At 49.2% G+C, this 21,973-nt stretch overlaps 1 protein-coding gene across 1 annotated transcript; it reads right to left on the reverse strand.

The window, feature by feature from the left end:
- Window positions 1-17,056: 17,056 nt before the first annotated feature.
- Window positions 17,057-18,245, reverse strand: LOC130358195 (olfactory receptor 6P1-like). The gene has a single exon (XM_056561069.1). The coding sequence runs from the start codon at window positions 18,243-18,245 to the stop codon at window positions 17,313-17,315; it is 933 nt and encodes a 310-aa protein (XP_056417044.1). The 3' UTR covers window positions 17,057-17,312.
- Between the last annotated feature and the right edge of the window lie 3,728 nt (window positions 18,246-21,973).

Genomic DNA, 21,973 nt, shown 5'->3' on the forward strand with positions numbered 1-21,973 from the left:
CGTCTTTCCTGACGTGGAGGACGGATAGGACAATCCTTCAAGAAGTGTTCGGTACTGGCACAGTACAGGCATAGGTTCTCATTGCGGCGGCGTGTCCTCTCTTGACGTGTCAGGCGAGACCGATCTACTTGCATAGCCTCTACGGCGGAAGGCACAGGAACAGATTGCAGCGGATCAGAGAAACTAGGAGCCGGGGAGAGAAACCGCCTAGTGTGAACAAAGTCCATATCCTGGTGGAGCTCTTGGCGTCTTTCGGAAAAACGCATGTCAATGCGGGTGGCCAAATGAATAAGTTCATGCAGGTTGGCAGGGATTTCTCGTGCGGCCAGCACATCTTTGATGTTACTGGATAGGCCTTTTTTGAAGGACGCGCAGAGAGCCTCCTTTATTCCAAGATAATTCGGAGGCCAGAGTACGAAATTGGATGGCGTACTCGCCTACTGAAGAATTACCCTGGACCAGGTTCAGCAGGGCAGTCTCGGCAGAAGAAGACACTTCGAATCTCCGCGAAGAAAGAGTGTACGGAGGCAGTGACAAGATCATTGCGGTCCCAGAGCGGTGTGGCCCATGACAGGGCCTTCCCAGACAGGAGACTAACCACGAAAGCCACCTTTGACCGTTCAGTTGGAAATTGGTCCGACATCATCTCCAAATGCAGGGAACATTGCGAGAGAAAACCACGGCAAAGTCTAGAGTCCCCATCAAACTTGTCCGGCAATGATAAACGGAGGCTGGATGCGGCCACTCGCTGCGGAGGAGGTGCAGGAGCTGGCGGAGGAGATGGTTGCTGAAGCTGTGGTAGAAGCTGCTGTAGCATAACAGTCAGTTGAGACAGCTGATGGCCTTGTTGCGCTATCCGTTGCGACTGCTGGGCGACCACCGTGGTAAGGTCAGCGACAACTGGCAGCGGGACCTCAGCGGGATCCATGGCCGGATCTACTGTCAGGATTCGGCAGGCTGGAGGTGGATCCTCTGTGTCAGAGAGGGATTGGCGTGGACCGTGCCGGCGGACCGGTTCTAAGTTGCTACTGGTTTTCACCAGAGCCCGCCGCAAAGTGGGATGGTCTTGCAGCGGCGGTAGCAACCAGGTCGTATCCACTGGCAACGGCTCAACCTCTCTGACTGCTGAGATAGGCGCGGTACAAGGGATTAGGCAAGAGCAAGGTCGGACATAGCAGAAGGTCAGGGCAGGCAGCAAGGATCGTAGTCAGGGGCAACGGCAAGAGGTCTGGAACACTGGCTTGGGATACACAAGGAACGCTTTCACTGGCACAATGGCAACAAGATCCGGCAAGGAGGTGAAGGGGAAGTGAGGTAATATAGGGAAGTGCACAGGTGAACACACTAATTAAAACCATGCGCCAATCAGTGGCGCACTGGCCCTTTAAATCGCAGAGAGCCGGCGCGCGCGCGCCCTAGGGAGCGGGGCCGCGCGTGCCGGGACAGCACAGACTTGGAACGAGTCTGGTAAGCGGACCGGGATGCGCACCGCGAGCAGGCACGTCCTGCATCACGAATCGCATCCCGGCTAGGGACATTATCGCAGCGCTCCCGGCCAGCGGGTCTGACCGGGGCGCTGCGAACAGGAGAACGCTGCGAGCGCTCCGGGGAGGAGCGGGGACCCGGAGCGCTCGGCGTAACAAGGAGTGCCTGTTTAAGGCGCTTGGAGCGGGTCCACGTCATTCCCGGCAGGTTGTGGGGTTGCTTGGCAACCTCAGACGCCAGCCGTCAGTGCTGGGTAATGTAAACCTATGTGCACGTTTGTGCGCATGGTGTGTGGGGATCATGGCCGCGGCTGCTTGCAGTGCTGGGTTGCCAAGCAACTGCAGACGCCATCCGTCGGTGGTGTGTGGCGTATGAGGAGAGCTGTGCGCACAGTCTGTATGAGGTGATGGGGAGATTGAGGATGGGGTACAGGGGGGGGGAACTGGATGGCCGTGTATGAGGTGATGAGGAGGAGATTGAGGATGGGGTGCCAGGGGGGTCGTGGGTACGGTGTATGAGGTAAAGACATGGGTAAAGACTTAGGGGTCCTGGGGGGGGGGGGGATGGACAGAGAAGCCTGGAGGAGGATAGATGGGTCTGGAGGAGGACAGTGAATGAGTGGAATTCAACTGGACTAAGAAGAAACACTGTGTAACAGTATTATTATTACAGTGTGGCAGTATTATGTTCAGGGGGTCCAGTCTGTAGCAATAATATATTTAGAGGGTACAGTGGGTGGTAATATATTCAGGGGTACAGTGTGTGGTAGTATATTTAGGGGGTACAGTGGTTGGCAGTATTATGTTCAGGGGGTACAGTGTGTAGCAATAATATATTTAGAGGGAACAGTGGGTGGTAGTATATTCAGGGTTACAGTATGTGGCAGTATTATATTCAGGGGGTACAGTGTGTAGCAATAATAAATTTAGAGGGAACAGTGGGTGGTAGTATATTCAGGGTACAGTATGTGGCAGTATTATATTCAGGGGGTACAGTGGTTGGTAGTATTATATTTAGCGAGCACAGTTTCTGGCAGTATTATATTCAGAGGGTACAGTGTGTGGTAGTATATTCAGGGGGTACAGTGGTTGGCAGTATTATATTTAGCGGGCACAGTTTCTGGCAGTATTATATTCAGAGGGTACAGTGGGTGGTAGTATATTCAGGGGGTACAGTGGTTGGCAGTATTATATTCAGGGGGTACAGTGTGTAGCAATAATATATTTAGAGTGAACAGTGGGTGGTAGTATATTCAGGGGTACAGTATGTGGCAGTATTATATTCAGGGGGTACAGTGGTTGGCAGTATTATATTTTGCGGGCACAGTTTCTGGCAGTATTATATTCAGAGGGTACATTGTGTGATAGTATATTCAGGGGTACAGTGGTTGGCAGTATTATATTTAGGGGGCACAGTTTCTGGCAGTATTATATTCAGGGGACACAGTATTTGGCAGGATTATAATGATTAATGTCTTTATATAGAGGATGAGGATCTGCTGACAAGCTGAGGAGTCAATGATGTCCGGGTGTCAGACTTTGCAGAGAAGATGGAGCTGGAAGACAACCTGATGCCCGGACAAGATGAGAAAGAAAAGACAACAGAGAAGAGGTCACTGATATCACTGTGTGTTCTGTCTGACCCAATCTGGCTCTCCAGCTGTTGCAAAACAACAACTTCCATAATGCCTAAGGATCTCCAGACACAATGGGAGTTGTAGCTTTATAACAGCTGGAGAGCCACTTGAACCAAGGTGATTGGACCCCCACCGTAAAAATCGGACCCCCACCGTAAAAATCGGACCCCCACCGTAAAAATGGGCTGCTCATTTTAAAATGCTGAGCCTATTTTTGGCCCCAGTCCGGCCCTGCCTGTAAGTCATTATTAACTTTGTGCGGTCGAGGCCAGGTAAGGGGTTTGTCAGGGATTGGGGAAGCGTGTCGTCGAGGGGTAGGGGGTCCAAGACAATTTTTCGAATCGGAGCCCTGGGATTTCTAGCTACGCCCCTGACTGTGAGTGTATGTAAATTGTAACATTGGTTGCAGATATGACTCTGACCTACCGTACTGGGCCCGGCGGAGGCAGAAGAAGATGGATCCTTCAGGGCAGGCTAAGTGCGGGCTCTGGGTCCATAAAATGGCGGCGCAACGATGGCGGGGGAAGGAGATAAGGCTGGAGGATCATCAGCCCCTCCCTGCTGTGCTGCTGGTGAGTCCTAAACTGGTGACTGTAGAGTGGGGCTAACTGAGTCACTGAGGCTGCCGCGGTGCTGCAGGATTTTGCAGGATTTGCAGGACTTGCAGGCATAGCGTTTAACTGCCCGCACCCACCCGCAGCAACCTCCTGACCATCTGCGCCCGCACGTTTTGGGTTGGGTCCCGCGGGTCCCATGGGATCCCAATCCCAATGCAGGCCTCTAGTACAGAGATCTCTCCCATGATCTATTTATACCCAGGACTGTATCCATAACAAGGGGGCATCCTTTAAGGCTGGAGGAAAAAAGGTTTATACACCAGCACAGACTGGGGTTCTTAACGGTAAGAGCAGTGAGACTGTGGAACTCTCTTTCAAAGGAGGTGGTCATGGTGAACTTAAAGGGGTATTCCACTGCTCAGCATTTGGAACAAACTGTTTCGAACGCTGGAGCAGCACCCGGAGCTTGTGACATCATAGCCCCGCCCCCTCATGCCATCACGCCCCGCCCCCTCAATGCAAGTCTATGGGAGGGGGCGTAATGGCTGCCATCACGCCCCCTCCCATAGACTTGTGGGGGTGTAGCTGAGCGGTTACTAAGGGTGCTTGCTTAACCCTTTCTATTTGTGATGCCAGGGTGTGGGCTATTCTCTGTATGCTTGTCCTACTGCCACCCTTCCCAAAAGCGATAGGGAGGTAGGAAATAATTGATTGTCCACAACCGGAGTTTTGCAGAAACTTGTCGGAACATTTATTGAAGATTTTAGGCAATAATGAACAGGAACAGTCCATATAACAGAGTCTATTAGAGCTTGACAAGTGGTTGGGACCTTGTGAGTCTATTGAGTTTAGGAAGATAATTGTTGCGGTGATCGACTGGATTTAGGGGTTTAGATTCGGTCCAGTAATCACGCTAGCTTTAGCTGGGATTGAGATTTTAACTCACGGTTTAGATTAGGCTGAGGCCGGCAGGTTTCTGGCCTAGCTTGTCTTTGAAAGTTGTGGAGATCCGTCCTGCTAGTCCGGCATCCACGAGAGCAGCAACCCAAGAGAGCGATAATTGGCTACAGCTCCCTTATATGGGCAGGGGCTGGACTTAAGCTCATTGGTCCATACAACTGTCAATCTTCTGTACAGAGAGTTTTTGCGTAAACATGTGACCCAAGGACCTCCAAAGGTCCTCCAAAGAGGAAGTAACATGGTCACATGACTGAAGGTCCTGCGACGCTAACAAGGTAAGTAGACTAATATACACTATATTAAATATACACATTATTAAATATATACATAATAGCATTATGAAATTAGAAAAGGAGGAAGCAACTAGGGGCTGTCCCACCTGGGACCTCTGACTTTGGGGACCACCATACAAGGTACGGTATGCAATACGGTACGGGGACACCACACTTGCATTGAGGGGGCGGGGTGTGACATAATGAGGGGGCAGGGCTATGAAGTCATGAGCTCCTGACTCCACCGTTCGGAACAGTTTGTTCCAAACGCTGAGCAGCGGAGTACCTCTTTAATAAAAGAGTTCAAAAGGGGCCTGGACGTATTTCTGAAGAGTAATAACATTACAGGTTATGGATACTAGATTTATAGGGACAGAAGGTTGATCCAGGAATTTATTGTGATATAATCTCTGTATTGGGAGTCGGGAAGGAATTTTTTTTCCCTAGTATGGGGCAATTGGCATCAGCCTCATAAGGGTTTTTTGCCATTTTCTGGATCAACACAGGAGGGACAAATTAAGTTTATAGGTTGAACTTGATGGACAAGTAGTCCTGCCCCAGGCATCAGACAGTGCTTTGTGGCAGTGATAGTGACAGTGATATTTATTATAACATAAAGAGTAGTAAATAGGGCCGGCACTGAACTACACTTATGGAGCACTATTGTAACGCCGAGCGCTCTGGGTCCCCGCTCCTCCCCGGAGCACTCACAGCGTTCTCCTGTTCGCAGCGCCCCAGTCAGACCTGCGGACCGGGTGCGCTGCGATAATGTCCCCAGCCGGGATGCGATTCGCGATGCGGGACGCGCCCGCTCGCGATGCGCATCCCGACCCGCTTACCAGACTCTTTCCCCGTCTGTGCTGTCCCGGCACACGGCCCCGCTCCCTAGGGCGCGCGCGCCGGATCTTTGCAATTTAAAGGGCCGTTGCGCCACTGATTGGCGCATGGGTTTTAATCAGTACCTTCACCTGTGCACTTCCCTATTAATACATCACTTCCCCTGCACTTCCTTGCCGGATCTTGTTGCCATTGTGCCAGTGAAAGCGTTTCCTTGTGTGTTCCTAGCCTGTGTTCCAGACCTCCTGCCGTTGCCCCTGACTACGATCCTTGCTGCCTGCCCTGACCTTCTGCTATGTCCGACTCTGCTCTTGTCTACTCCCTTGTACCGCGCTTATCTCAGCAGTCAGAGAGGTTGAGCCGTTGCCGGTGGATACGACCTGGTTGCTACCGCCGCTGCAAGACCATCCCGCTTTGCGGCGTGCTCTGGTGAAAACCAGTAGCAACTTAGAACCGGTCCACTGACACGGTCCACGCCAATCCCTCTATGGCACAGAGGATCCACCTCCAGCCTGCCGAATCGTGAGAGTAGATCCGGCCATGGATCCCGCTGAGGTCCCGCTGCCAGTTGTCGCTGACCTCACCACGGTGGTCGCCCAGCAGTCGCAACAGATAGCGCAACAAGGCCACCAGCTGTCTCAACTGACCGTGATGCTACAGCAGCTTCTACCACAGCTTCAGCAACCATCTCCTCCGCCAGCTCCTGCACCTCCTCCGCAGCGAGTGGCCGCATCCAGCCTCCGTTTATCATTGCCGGACAAATTTGATGGGGACTCTAAATTTTGCCGTGGTTTTCTCTCACAATGTTCCCTGCTTTGGAGATGATGTCGGACCAATTTCCTACTGAAAGGTCAAAGGTGGCTTTCGTGGTCAGCCTTCTGTCTGGGAAAGCCCTGTCATGGGCCACACCACTCTGGGACCGCAATGATCCTGTCACTGCCTCTGTACACTCTTTCTTCACTGAGATTAGAAGTGTCTTCGAGGAACCAGCCCGAGCCTCTTCTGCCGAGACTGCCCTGCTGAACCTGGTCCAGGGTAATTCTTCTGTTGGCGAGTACGCCATCCAATTCCGCACTCTCGCCTCCGAATTGTCCTGGAATAACGAGGCCCTCTGCACGACCTTTAAAAAAGGCCTATCCAGCAACATCAAAGATGTGCTGGCCGCACGAGAAATCCCTGCTAACCTGCATGAACTTATTCATCTGGCCACCCGCATTGACATGCGTTTTTCCGAAAGGCGTCAGGAGCTCCGCCAGGATATGGACTTTGTTCGCACGAGGAGGTTTCTCTCCCCGGCTCCTCTCTCCTCTGGTCCGCTGCAATCCGTTCCTGTGCCTTCCGCCGTGGAGGCTGTGCAAGTTGACCGGTCTCGCTTGACACCTCAAGAGAGGACACGCCGCCGCATTGAGAACCTTTGCCTGTACTGTGCCAGTACCGAACACTTCTTGAAGGATTGTCCTATCCGACCTCCACGTCAGGAAAGACGCACTCCGACTCTGCACAAAGGTGAGACAGCTCTAGGTGTGAACTCTGCTTCTCCACGTCTTACTGTGCCTGTGCGGATTTCTTCTTCTACCTTCTCCTTCTCAGCTGTGGCCTTCTCGGATTCTGGATCTGCAGGAAATTTTATTTTGGCCTCTTTCGTCAACAGGTTCAACATCCCGGTGGCCAGTCTCGCCAGACCCCTCTACATCGCCTCTGTTAATAATGAAAGATTGGACTGTACTGTGCGTTACCGCACGGAACCCCTCTTAATGTGCATTGGACCCCATCACGAAAAGATTGAATTTCTGGTCCTCTCTAACTGCACTTCAGAAATTCTTCTTGGACTACCTTGGCTTCAACGCCATTCCCCAACCCTCGATTGGACCACCGGGGAGATCAAGAACTGGGGTACTACTTGCCACAAGACCTGTCTTATGTCTGCTTCCAGTACGGTCAGTCAAAACTCTATGGCTCCTCCGATACCAGGTCTCCCCAAGGCCTATCTGGACTATGCTGATGTTTTTTGCAAAAAAACAAGCAGAGACTTTGCCTTCTCACAGGCATTATGACTGCCCTATTGACCTCCTCCCTGGTACTACTCCACCCCGGTGCAGAATCTATCCTCTGTCCGCTCCGGAAACACAAGCCATGTTGGAGTACATCCAGGAGAATTTAAAGAGGGGATTTATCCGCAATTCTTCCTCCCCTGCCGGAGCTGGATTTTTCTTCGTCTCCAAAAAAGACGGCTCCTTACGACCTTGCATTGATTACTGCGGTCTTAATAAAATCACTATAAAAAAACGCTACCCCCTACCTCTTATCTCGGAACTCTTTGACCGCCTACGTGGCGCCAACATCTTTACCAAATTGGACTTAAGAGGTGCATATAATCTCATCCGCATCAGGGAAGGGGATGAGTGGAAGACCGCGTTTAACACCAGAGATGGACATTTTGAATAACTGGTTATGCCTTTTGGGCTTTGCAACGCCCCTGCCGTCTTCCAAGACTTTGTAAATGAAATTTTTCGTGATCTTCTATATACCTGTGTTGTGGTCTACCTGGACGATATATTGATTTTTTCTTCTAACCTAGAAGAACACCGCCGGCATGTCCGCATGGTTCTTCAGAGACTTCGGGACAATCAATTATATGCCAAAATGGAAAAATGTCTCTTTGAATGTCAATCTCTTCCCTTCCTAGGATACTTAGTCTCTGGCCAGGGACTCCAAATGGACCCGGACAAACTATCAGCCGTATTGGATTGGCCACGCCCCTCCGGACTCCGTGCTATCCAACGTTTCTTGTGGTTTGCAAATTATTACAGACAATTTATTCCACATTTTTCCACTATTGTGGCCCCAATTGTGGCCCTAACCAAGAAAAACGCCAACCCTAAGTCCTGGCCTCCTCAAGCGGAAGAGGTGTTCAACCATCTCAAAACTGCCTTTTCTTCTGCTCCCGTACTCTCAAGACATGATCCATGTAAACACTTCTCACTGGAGGTAGACGCCTCCTCGGTGGGAGCCGGAGCTGTACTCCTACAGAAAAATTCTTCCGGACATGCTGTTACTTGTGGTTTCTTTTCTAGGACCTTCTCTCCGGCGGAGAAAAACTACTCCATTGGTGATCGAGAACTACTGGCCATAAAATTGGCACTTGAGGAATGGAGGCACCTGCTGGAGGGATCCAAATACCCAGTTATTATATACACTTATCACAAGAATGTCTCTGATCTTCAGTCTGCCCAACGGCTGAACCCTCGCCAGGCTAGGTGGTCGTTGTTCTTTGCCCGGTTTAACTTTGAAATCCATTTTCGTCCCGCTGACAAGAACGTTAGGGCTGACGCTCTTTCTCTTTCCTCGGATGCCTCTGAAATGGAAGCCTCCCCGCAACACATTATTCCTCCGGACTGTCGGATCTCCACTTCTCCAGCTTCCATCAGACAAACTCCTCCAGGGAAGACCTTCGTCTCTCCACTCCAGCGCCTCAGGATTCTCAGGTGGGGACACTCCTCACACCTCGCAGGCCATGCTGGCATCAAAAAATCCGTCCAGCTCATCTCTCGTTTTTATTGGTGGCCTACCCTGGAAGCTGATGTTGCTGATTTTGTTCGGGCTTGTACAGTCTGTGCCCGGGACAAGACCCCTCGCCAGAAGCCTGCTGGTCTCCTCCATCCTCTGCCTGTTCCTGAGCAACCATGGTCTCAGATTGATATGGACTTTATTACTGACTTACTTTTATCCCATGGCAACACAGTTATTTGGGTGGTCGTTGATCGGTTCTCCAAGATGGCACATTTTATCCCTCTTCCAGGTCTTCCTTCTGTGCCTCAGTTGGCGAAACAATTTTTTGTGCACATTTTTCGCCTTCACGGGCTTCCCACGCATATCGTCTCGGATAGAGGCGTTCAATTTGTGTCAAAATTCTGGAGGGCTCTCTGTAATCAACTTAAAATCAAATTAAACTTCTCATCTTCTTATCATCTCCAATCCAATGGGCAAGTGGAAAGAATTAATCAGGTTCTTGGTGACTATTTGCAACATTTTGTTTCCTCCCGCCAGGATGACTGGGCCGATCTCCTACCATGGGCCGAATTCTCGTACACTTTCAGAGTCTCTGAGTCTTCTGCTAAATCCCCATTTTTTGTGGTGTACGGCCGTCACCCTCTTCCCCCCCTTCCCACTCCCATGCCTTCTGGTTTGCCCGCTGTCAATGAGGTGACTCGGGACTTCTCCATCATTTGGAAAGAGACTCAAAAATCTCTCCTACAGGCCTCATCCCGGATGAAGAGACATGCCGACAAAAAAAGAAGAACTCCCCCTGTTTTTTCTCCCAGAGACAAAGTATGTGTCACGATGCCGGCTGGCAGGTAGTGGATCCTCTGTGCCAGAGAGGGATGACGTGGACCGTGCTAGTGGACCGGTTCTAAGCCACTACTGGTTTTCACCAGAGCCCGCCGCAAAGCGGGATGGTCTTGCTGCGGCGGTAGTGACCAGGTCGTATCCACTAGCAACGGCTCACCTCTCTGGCTGCTGAAGATAGGCGAGGTACAAGGGAGTAGGCAGAAGCAAAGTCGGACGTAGCAGAAGGTCGGGGGCAGGCGGCAAGGTTCGTAGTCAGGGGAGATAGCAAAGTTCTGGTACACAGGGTATAAACACACAAAAACGCTTTCACTAGGCTCTAGGGCAACAAGATCCGGCAAGGAAGTGCAAGGGAGGAGACTAGATATAGCCAGGAACCAATTAAGCTAATTGGGCCAGGCACCAATCATTGGTGCACTGGCCCTTTAAGTCTCAGGGAGCTGGCGCGCGCGCGCCCTAGAGAGCGGAGCCGCGCGCGCCAGCACATGACCGCAGGAGACGGGAACGGGTAAGTGACCTGGGATGCGATTCGCGAGCGGGCGCGACCCGCTGTGCGGATCGCATCCCCAACGGCCATGACAGGGCAGCGCTCCCGGTCAGCGCTGACCGGGGAGCTGCAGGGAGAAAGGCGCCGTGAGCGCTCCGGGGAGGAGCGGGGACCCGGAGCGCTAGGCGTAACAGTACCCCCCCCCTTAGGTCTCCCCTTCTCTTTATCGGGTAACTGCCTCCCCTGGGATGAGGACACCGGGAAAGGATGGAGGGATTCCTCAACGGCAGGCAGAACCGCAGGAGTAGGAATGGGGAGAGAGGGCAGAGGGCGAGACCTGGCACGGGGCAGTGTGACACCAGGACGAGGGCCATGAGGGGACACAGAAGCTTGCCTGGGAGGGGGGGAGGGGCATTTCCTGTGGCAGGCAGAGTCCTTAATGACCTTAGGGGGACCGGATACAGGAGGAACCACAGAGTTACGGCAAGGGATACTGGGAACCGGTTTTAGACAGTTCTTGGCACAAGAGGACCCCCAACTCTTGATCTCCCCAGTGGACCAATCCAGGGTTGGGGAATGAAGTTGAAGCCAGGGAAGTCCAAGGAGAATTTCCGAGGTGCAATTGGGGAGGACCAAAAGTTCAATCCTCTCGTGATGAGATCCGATGCTCATAAGAAGGGGCTCCGTGCGGAAACGTATGGTACAGTCCAACCTGGCTCCGTTGACCGCGGAGATGCGGAGTGGCTTGACAAGACGGGTCACCGGAATATGGAATTTATTCACAAAGGACTCCCGAATAAAATTTCCAGAAGCTCCAGAGTCCAGACAGGCCACGGCTGAGAGGGGAGAGCTGGCTGAAGTGGAAATCCGAACAGGTACCGTTAGACGTGGAGAAGCCGACTTGGCATCAAGAGACGCCACACCCACGAGAGCTGAGTGTGAGCGTGCGTTTCCCAGACGTGGAGGACGGATTGGGCAATCCACCAGAAAATGTTCAGTACTGGCACAGTACAAACAAAGATTCTCTTCCTTACGGCGATTCCTCTCTTCCAGGGTCAGGCGAGACCGATCCACTTGCATGGCCTCCTCGGCGGGAGGCCTAGGCGCAGATTGCAGTGGAGACTGTGGGAGAGGTGGCCAGAAATCTAAGTCTTTTTCCTGGCGGAGCTCTTGATGCCTCTCAGAAAAACGCATGTCAATGCGAGTGGCTAGATGAATGAGTTCATGCAGGCTAGCAGGAGTCTCTCGTGCGGCCAGAACATCTTTAATGTTGCTGGATAGGCCTTTTTTAAAGGTCGCGCAGAGAGCCTCATTATTCCAGGAAAGTTCAGAAGCAAGAGTACGGAATTGTATGGCGTACTCGCCAACGGAGGAATTACCCTGGACCAGGTTCAGCAGGGCAGTCTCAGCAGAAGAGGCTCGGGCAGGTTCCTCAAAGACACTTCGAATTTCCGAGAAGAAGGAGTGTACAGAGGCAGTGACGGGGTCATCACGGTCCCAGAGCGGTGTGGCCCATGACAGGGCTTTTCCAGACAGAAGGCTGACTACGAAAGCCACCTTAGACCTTTCAGTAGGAAACTGATCCGACATCATCTCCAGATGCAGGGAACATTGGGAAAGAAAGCCACGGCAAAACTTAGAGTCCCCATTAAATTTGTCCGGCAAAGACAGGCGGAGGCTAGGAGTGGCCACTCGCTGCGGAAGAGGTGCAGGAGCTGGCGGAGGAGATGGTTGCTGCTGCTGTAGCTGAGACTGAATCTGCTGTAGCTGCGACTGGAGTTGCTGAGTCATGGTGGTCAAGTACGACAGCTGGTGATCTTGTTGGGCAATCTGTCGGGCTTGCTGGGCGACCAGTGTGGGGAGGTCGGCGACCACTGGCAGAGGAACTTCAGCGGGATCCATGGCCGGATCTACTGTCACGATGCCGGCTGGCAGGTAGTGGATCCTCTGTGCCAGAGAGGGATGACGTGGACCGTGCTAGTGGACCGGTTCTAAGCCACTACTGGTTTTCACCAGAGCCCGCCGCAAAGCGGGATGGTCTTGCTGCGGCGGTAGTGACCAGGTCGTATCCACTAGCAACGGCTCACCTCTCTGGCTGCTGAAGATAGGCGAGGTACAAGGGAGTAGGCAGAAGCAAAGTCGGACGTAGCAGAAGGTCGGGGGCAGGCGGCAAGGTTCGTAGTCAGGGGAGATAGCAAAGTTCTGGTACACAGGGTATAAACACACAAAAACGCTTTCACTAGGCTCTAGGGCAACAAGATCCGGCAAGGAAGTGCAAGGGAGGAGACTAGATATAGCCAGGAACCAATTAAGCTAATTGGGCCAGGCACCAATCATTGGTGCACTGGCCCTTTAAGTCTCAGGGAGCTGGCGCGCGCGCGCCCTAGAGAGCGGAGCCGCGCGCGCCAGCACATGACCGCAGGAGACGGGAACGGGTAAGTGACCTGGGATGCGATTCGCGAGCGGGCGCGACCCGCTGTGCGGATCGCATCCCCAACGGCCATGACAGGGCAGCGCTCCCGGTCAGCGCTGACCGGGGAGCTGCAGGGAGAAAGGCGCCGTGAGCGCTCCGGGGAGGAGCGGGGACCCGGAGCGCTAGGCGTAACAGTATGGCTCTCTGCCAAGTATGTCCGCTTTTGTGTCCCCAGTTATAAACTGGGACCACGTTATCTTGGTCCTCTTAAAGTCAAATGCCAAATCAACCCTGTCTCCTACAAACTCCTTCTTCCTCCTTCTCTCCGTATTCCCAATGCTTTTCATGTCTCTCTCCTTAAACCACTCATTCTTAACCGCTTCTCTTCCAAGGTTGTTGCTCCTACTCCTGTTTCCGGGTCCTCTGACATCTTCTCGGTTAAAGAAATTCTGGCATCCAAGACGGTCAGAGGTAAAAAAATAATTCTTGTAGATTGGAAGAATTGCGGCCCAGAGGAGAGGTCATGGGAACCCGAGGACAACATCCTTGACAAGAACCTTATCCACAAATTTTCAGGTTCTAAAAAGAGGGGGAGACCCAAGGGGGGGGGGGGGGTACTGTAACGCCGAGCGCTCCGGGTCCCTGCTCCTCCCCGGAGCGCTCACAGCGTTCTCCTGTTCGCAGTGCCCCGGTCAGACCTGCGGACCGGGTGCGCTGCGATAATGTCCCCAGCCGGGATGCGATTCGCGAAGCAGGACGCGCCCGCTCCCTATGCGCATCCCGACACGCTTACCAGACTCGTTCCCCGTCTGGGCTGTCCCGGCGCGCGCGGCCCCGCTCCCTAGGGCGCACGCGCGCCGGGTCTTTGCGATTTAAAAAGCCGGTGCGCCACTGATTGGCGCATGGGTTTTAATCAGTACCTTCACCTGTACACTTCCCTATTAATACCTCACTTCCCCTGCACTTCCTTGCCGGATCTTGTTGCCATTGTGCCAGTGAAAGCGTTCCTTGTGTGTTCCTAGCCTGTGTTCCAGACCACCTGCCGTTGCCCCTGACTACGATCCTTGCTGCCTGCCCTGACCTTCTGCTACATCCGACTCTGCTCTTGTCTACTCCCTTGTACCGCGCTTATCTCAGCAGTCAGAGAGGTTGAGCGGTTGCCGGTGGATACGACCTGGTTGCTACCGCCGCTGCAAGACCATCCCGCTTTGCGGCGTGCTCTGGTGAAAACCAGTAGCAACTTAGAACCGGTCCACCGACACGGTCCACGCCAATCCCTCTCTGGCACAGAGGATCCACCTCCAGCCTGCCGAATCGTGACAACTATGCAGACTGCTGATTAATTCCGGCAGGCTGTATGGGCAGGGTGTTATGGATATACTGCACAAGTGATGCGGTGCTCTTTTCGTTGAAGTAAAACAAATGCAGGTCTGTGATAGATAAAGCTTCATGAAGCGCCGGAGACCAGGCGCGATACGGCTGTAAACATGGCTCAAACCTGACCCTGCTCTGGCGTCCCGCTATTGATTTAAGCACTTGGAAATAAAGATATCTGCACAGAACTACGAACCGTGAGTGCCTTTCACTTTATCTATCACAGACCTATATTTATTATAAGACACATCGTGCTCCCTGATATTAACTATAATCCACACTGTGCTCCCTGATATTAACTATAATCCACACTGTGCTCCCTGATATTAACTATAATCCACACTGCGCTCCCTGATATTAACTATAATCCACACTGTGCTCCCTGATATTAACTATAATCCACACTGTGCTCCCTGATATTAACTATAATCCACACTGTGCTCCCTGATATTAACTATAATCCACACTGTGCTCACTGATATTAACTATAATACACACTGTGCTCTCTGATATTAACTATAATACACACTGTGCTCCCTGATATTAACTATAATCCACACTGTGCTCCCTAATATTAACTATAATACACACTGTGCTCTATGATATTAACTATAGTCCACACTGTGCTCCCTGATATTAACTATAATCCACACTGTGCTCCCTGATATTAACTATAATCCACACTGTGCTCCCTGATATTAACTATAATCCACACTGTGCTCCCTGATATTAACTGTAATCCACACTGTGCTCCCTGATATTAACTATAATGCACACTGTGTTCCCTGATATTAACTATAATCCACACTGTGCTCCCTGATATTAACTATAATCCACACTGTGCTCCCTGATATTAACTATAATCCACACTGTGCTCCCTGATATTAACTATAATCCACACTGTGCTCCCTGATATTAACTATAATCCACACTGCGCTCCCTGATATTAACTATAATCCACACTGCGCTCTGTGATATTAACTATAATCCACACTGCGCTCCCTGATATTAACTATAATCGACACTGTGCTCCCTGATATTAACTATAATCCACACTGCGCTCCCTGATAATAACTATACTCCACACTGCGTTCCCTGATATTAACTATAATCCACACTGTGCTCCCTGATATTAACTATAATCCACACAGCGCTCCCTGATATTAACTATAATCCACACTGTGCTCCCTGATATTAACTATAATCCACACTGTGCTCCCTGATATTAACTATAATCCACACTGTGCTACCTGATATTAACTATAATCCACACTGTGCTCCCTGATATTAACTATAATCCACACTGTGCTCCCTGATATTAACTATAATCCACACTGCACTCCCTGATATTAACTATAATCCACACTGCGCTCCCTGATATTAACTATAATCCACACTGTGCTCCCTGATATTAACTATAATCCACACTGCACTCTCTGATATTAACTATAATCCACACTGTGCTCCCTGATATTAACTATAATCCACACTGTGCTCCCTGATATTAACTATAATCCACACTGTGCTCCCTGATATTAACTATAATCCACACTGTGCTCCCTGATATTAACTATAATCCACACTGCGCTCCCTGATATTAACTATAATCCACACTGCGCTCCCTGATATTAACTATAATCCACACTGTGCTCCCTGATATTAACTATAATCCACACTGCACTCTCTGATATTAACTATAATCCACACTGCGCTCCCTGATATTAACTATAATCCACACTGCGCTCCCTGATATTAACTATAATCCACACTGCGCTCCCTGATATTAACTATAATCCACACAGCGCTCCCTGATATTAACTATAATCCACACTGCGTTCCCTGATATTAACTATAATCCACACTGTGCTCCCTGATATTAACTATAATCCACACTGCGCTCCCTGATATTAACTATAATCCACACTGCGTTCCCTGATATTAACTATAATCCACACTGTGCTCCCTGATATTAACTATAATCCACACTGCGCTCCCTGATATTAAATATAATCCACACTGCGCTCTCTGAACATCCAGATCCCCAGTGACTAAATAATTTCTATTTCAATTTTTTTTGGAAGTGACAGGTATACTTTAAGCAATTATTCACGGCAGAATTTTGGATTGCAAAATTTTATAGTGATGCTAAAGAGATGGACTTTAAAGCTGTAGGACTTAAAAGGGTACTCCGGTGGTTTAGATTTTTGGCTATATTGCATCTTCTTTTAATGTTCATGTTTTTTGCAATTGACATGTATTATATGTTTGTGTAGCATGTGTCTTTTTTACTTACCTGTTTGTGGGCCAGGAAGTTCTGTAGTTCTGTGTTGGATCTCTTACTGTTGTCCACAGGTTAGGATTAGGCTGTGGACGGCTGTCCTGCCCCCTCACATAGACTTGCATTGAGGGGACGGGGCGTGACGTCACACGGGGCGGAGTCATGGCGTCACAGACTTCTGTTCCTGTGGTCGCGACCCAGATCCTCCATTGCTTCCGGACAAGAAACAGGTGGGTGCCGCATTCTATATTGCGGGGGTCCCCAGCGGTGGGACCCCAGCGATCAGACATCTTATCCCCTATCCTTTGGATAGGGGATAAGATGTCTAGGGGTGGAGTACCCCTTTAAGTGGAGAAAAAAAATGCACGTCTAACTTCTTTTTTCTCCCAGTGGTGTCAGGTTCGCTTCTACCCGTTTTGGATCCATTCGGCACCGACAAAAAGAGCAGGATGGACCCAGAACAGAATGTGAACCTAGCCTAAAATGGAAAGAACTGCAATAAAAGGAATGCCAATGCTGCACCATGGAGATGTTTCTTTTATTTTTACAAAAATAAGTGTTCCTTGTTCCAGCAGACATCTGTAGTCTGGATACTATATAACCAGTGACAAACATACAAAATCCAAATAAATGAAAGATTATGGCAGAACAATGGGCCAGAAGTCCCTAAGTTCCTAATTTACTTTTAAATATGTTGTTGATTGTCCTTTTGATCTCCTCAGTCCTCAGACAGTATATTAGAGGGTTGGCTAAATGTGGCAAATACGAGTACAGAAAGATAAGGAAGACACTGAGATCTGGAGAAAGGATCAGTCTGGCGTAATTGGCTATATACACAAATACCCGAGGGACATAGAACAAGGCCATGACAATCCAGTGTGTTGTACAAGTAGACAGAGCCTTCCTCCAACCCTTAGAATGGTTTAGTGTGATGATCGACAGGATGATGGCATAGGACAATATGATGAAAGTCAAAGGCAAGAAAAGAAGAACCAAACCAGTGGTCAAAAGGGTTGCCCGAGTGGAATTATTTTCATCACAGGCCAAAAGTATTAGGGTTGAGCTGTTGCAGAAGAAGCTAACAATCTTATTTGGACCACAGAAAGAATGCTTTAAAATGAGCAGGTTCATGAGTGCACACAGGGCAATGATAAGCCACATCATCCCGCAGGCGGCCAGAGAGACTCTGTGGGTGACGATGGACGAGTACCTCAATGGTTTGCAAATAGCAACGTAGCGATCAAAAGCCATCAACATGAGTATAAAGGCATCTATTCCAGGCAACATGTGGACGAAATACACCTGAATGATGCATGCAAGGAGAGATATCCTTCCACCGTCGATCCAGTACTTGGCGATAAATTTTGGTAAGGTCACGGTGTCATAGAAGAGGTTGGAGAAAGCCAGGTTGGCGATCATTATATACAGAGGCTCGTGCAGTTTCTCTTTCATGGTGATCAAGACCATTACAGATCCATTCGAGAACAAGGTTGCCATATACAAAATGAACATCATGAAGGAAACTAGAATGTCAAACTGCGGAGGAATTCCCGGAAAACCGGTGAGCTCAAAGAAAAAATCACCAGAGCGATTGGCCATAGAGCAACCTTGGACCTTCTCGCTGGAGAAGTTCTGGAGGAAATATATACATGAGGGTTAGGCAGACAAGAATAAAAATGGTTCATTGACTATTGACAATTGTATCATTTTTTAAGACGTTCCTGGTATAGACCGTTGCATTATTTGATAGGTATCTCATATGCTTCCAAACACTGTCGACACCCAGACAAAGAGTATGTAACCCACTGAACCTATGTCTTTTCGGCTATCACTAAGTAGACACAGTTCCTAGTACAAAGTATCCTACAGGGCAGAGCTCCATATCGTCATAACTTCTCCTACTTCACGATGAGTAATAGATGTGGCCGCTGGTTATTGGGGAGAACCAATCTGAGTCTTCTTTTCTTGAGAGGAGTTCTGTTGCCCATTTAACAGTATCCTCTGGTGCCTGGTGATACCTTTGATGCCCTCATAACTCTAGTTAAAGGGGCACTCCGCCCCTAGACATCTTATCCCCTATCGAAAGCATAGGGGATAAGATGTCAGATCGCAGGGTGTTGAGCCGCTGGGGACCCACGGGATCTCGGCTGTAGGACCCACATGTTGTGGCTTCCGGCAGCGCTGGAGGCTCTCATCCTAACGTCTCCTGACTACGGTGACGTGAGATCGTGACGTCCCGACTCTGCCCCCGTGTGACGTCATGCCCTGCCCCCTCAATGCAAGTCTATGGGAGGGGGCGTGATGGCTGTCACGCCCCCTCCCATAGACTTGCATTGAGGGGCGGGGCGTGACGTCACACGGTGGGCGTAGTCGTGACGTCACAATCTCATGTCAGCGAGGCCGGGAGACGAAGCCTCCAGCGTTTCCGGAAGCCGCAACAAGTGGGTCCTTCAGCCGAGATCCCAGGGGTCCCCAGCGGCGGGACCCCCGCGATCTGACATCTTATCCCCTATCCTTTCGATAGGGCATAAGATGTCTAGGGGCGGAGTACATCTTTAACTCTCAACAAAACTTCCAGATAGTACCCAAAATAAAAAATAAAGACCCATGCAATCATGGTGCCCTATTTATGCCCTACACTGTAATAATTTTACTCATTGCACCCCACAGAGTAATAGTGCTCAGTTAGTGCCTTCAACACAATAATTCCCCATTACTGTCTCCACAAAGTAACACTACTCCTTTGGTCCCCTAATTACAGTAATTGTGCCCCCTTTCTTCACCTACCCAGGGATAATGCCCTAATACAGTTTTAGTGCCCCATTCTATGCTCCTGGAAAAAAGATATTTACCTAACCCAATTTTCGGTCACTGGTCTATAGACTGCCCTATCATGTGCACTGGGCAGAGCATGGAGCCATTAGCTCAACCATAGCATCAGCATACAAGAAACGTTATACGGTGCACTCACTCGGTCATTTCTTCAACGGCCGTCTCCGAATGCTGGCATCTTCAAATAGGAGCGGGGAGGCGGCAGATGGAACGGGGGAGTTCAGATGCTGGCTAAGCCAGCATCTGAACTCCCCCGTTCCATCTTCCGTCTCCCCGCTCCTATCCGAAAGCGCCAGCGTTCGGAGACTGCCGTTGAAGAAATGACCGGGTGAGTGCACCGTATAACGTTTCGTGTATGCTGATGCCATCACTTGCATTGCTCCTGCCTGTCTAGTCTATGGTTGAGCTAATGGTTCCATGCTCTTCCATAGTGTTTATCTATATCTCTTTTTGGGGACATGAATCCAAATAAAAGGGATGCAGGAAACTTGAAGGCGGCCATACAGACTAGACATAACCGATCCAAACAGTTTAATTCACGACAAACAATCGCAAAGGTAAATTTATACCAGTGAACTTATTGTAAAAAGAAGACACATATTCAGAGATTTATCAGGGCCCAAAACTTCTTGGGCTACAACAAAAAAATAAGGAATAGGGGCTCCCCCACCTACCGTGTGCCATCTACAATACTGGTGTATTCTAACTAGGCAGTGGTCCCCTCGGTCCTCCAAGTGTCTTGGCCCGGCTGTGGCTTCTACCTCTGTACCCTCTATAGTAATGTACCTAGTAGAGCCTCTATAGGTATTCTATTTGGCTCTGCATAACGTAGTGTTCTTAAAGGGGTACTTTTATTTATTTTATTTTAAATCAACTGGTGCCAGAAAGTTAAACAGATTTGTAAATTACTTCTATAAAAAAAAAAAATCTTAAACCTTCCAGTACTTATTTAGAAAGAAACGGTCCAGCACAGGTTTGCAGGTAAAAGCAGCTTCTTCTTTATTGGGTCAAATCTGACAAGACAACATAGCCGGCGCGTTTCGGACCTACACTTGGTCCTTAGTCATGTCATGACTAAGGACCAAGTGTAGGTCCGAAATGCGTCGGCTATGTTGTCTTGTCGGATTTGACCCAATAAAGAAAAGCTGCTTTTACCTGCAAACCTGTGCTGGACCGTTTCTTTCTTTGTGCACACACGCGGTCAGGGACGCTGCTGACCAGGCCCGTGCACAGGTGCAGAGAGGGGGAGGAGAGCTGTCGTTCTGATTCTTCCAGTACTTATTAGCTGCTGAATACTACAGAGGAAATTCTTTTCTTTTTGGAACACAGAGCACAACACAGTGCTCTATGCTGACATCTCTGTCCATTTTAGGAACTTTCCAGAGCAGCATACGTTTGCTATGGGGATTTTCTCCTACTCTGGATAGTTCCAAAAATGGACAGAGATGTCAGCAGAGAGCACTGTGTTTCAAAAAGAGAAGAATATCCTCTGTAGTATTCAGCAGCTAATAAGTACTGGAAGGATTAAGATTTTTTTTAATAGAAGTAATTTGCAAATCTGTTTAACTTTCTGGCACCAGTTGATTTAAAAAAAAAAAAAGTTTTCCACTGGAGTACCCCTTTAACTTGACCCTCTCAGAAGCCTATGACATATGCTATTCACCCCTTTACCATCTTGAAGGCTATCATCTTTGATAGAATCCATTAACCCCTTAAGGACCAGGCCATTTTACACCTTAAGGACCAGAGCGTTTTTTGCAATTCTGACCACTGTCACTTTAAACATTAATAACTCTGGAATGCTTTTAGTTATCATTCTGATTCTGAGATTGTTTTTTCGTGACATATTCTACTTTAACTTAGTGGTAAAATTTTATGGTAACTTGCATCCTTTCTTGGTGAAAAATCCCAAAATTTTATGAAAAAAATGAAAATTTTGCATTTTTCTAACTTTGAAGCTCTGTGCTTGTAAGGAAAATGGATATTCAAAATAAAACATTTTTGGGTTCACATATACAATATGTCTACTTTATGTTTGTATCATAAAATTTATGAGTTTTTACTTTTGGAAGACACCAGAGGGCTTCAAAGTTCAGCAGCAATTTGGAAATTTTTCACAAAATTTTCAAACTCGCTATTTTTCATGGACCAGTTCAGGTTTGAAGTGGATTTGAAGGGTCTTCATATTAGAAATACCCCATAAATGACCCCATTATAAAAACTAAACCCCCCAAAGTATTCAAAATGACATTCAATAAGTGTATTAACCCTTTAGGTGTTTCACAGGAATAGCAGAAAAGTGAAGGAGAAAATTCACAATCTTCATTTTTTACACTCTCATGTTCTTGTAGACCCAATTTTTGAATTTTTGCAGTTGGTACAAAGGAGAAAATTTTTACTTGTATTTGAAACCCAATTTCTCTCGAGTAAGCACATACCTCATATGTCTATGTTAATTTTTCGGCGGGCGCAGTAGAGGGCTCAGAAGGGAAGGA

The sequence above is a fragment of the Hyla sarda genome, chromosome 2, assembly GCF_029499605.1.
Source record: "Hyla sarda isolate aHylSar1 chromosome 2, aHylSar1.hap1, whole genome shotgun sequence".
In the NCBI taxonomy this organism is placed as follows: domain Eukaryota; kingdom Metazoa; phylum Chordata; class Amphibia; order Anura; family Hylidae; genus Hyla; species Hyla sarda.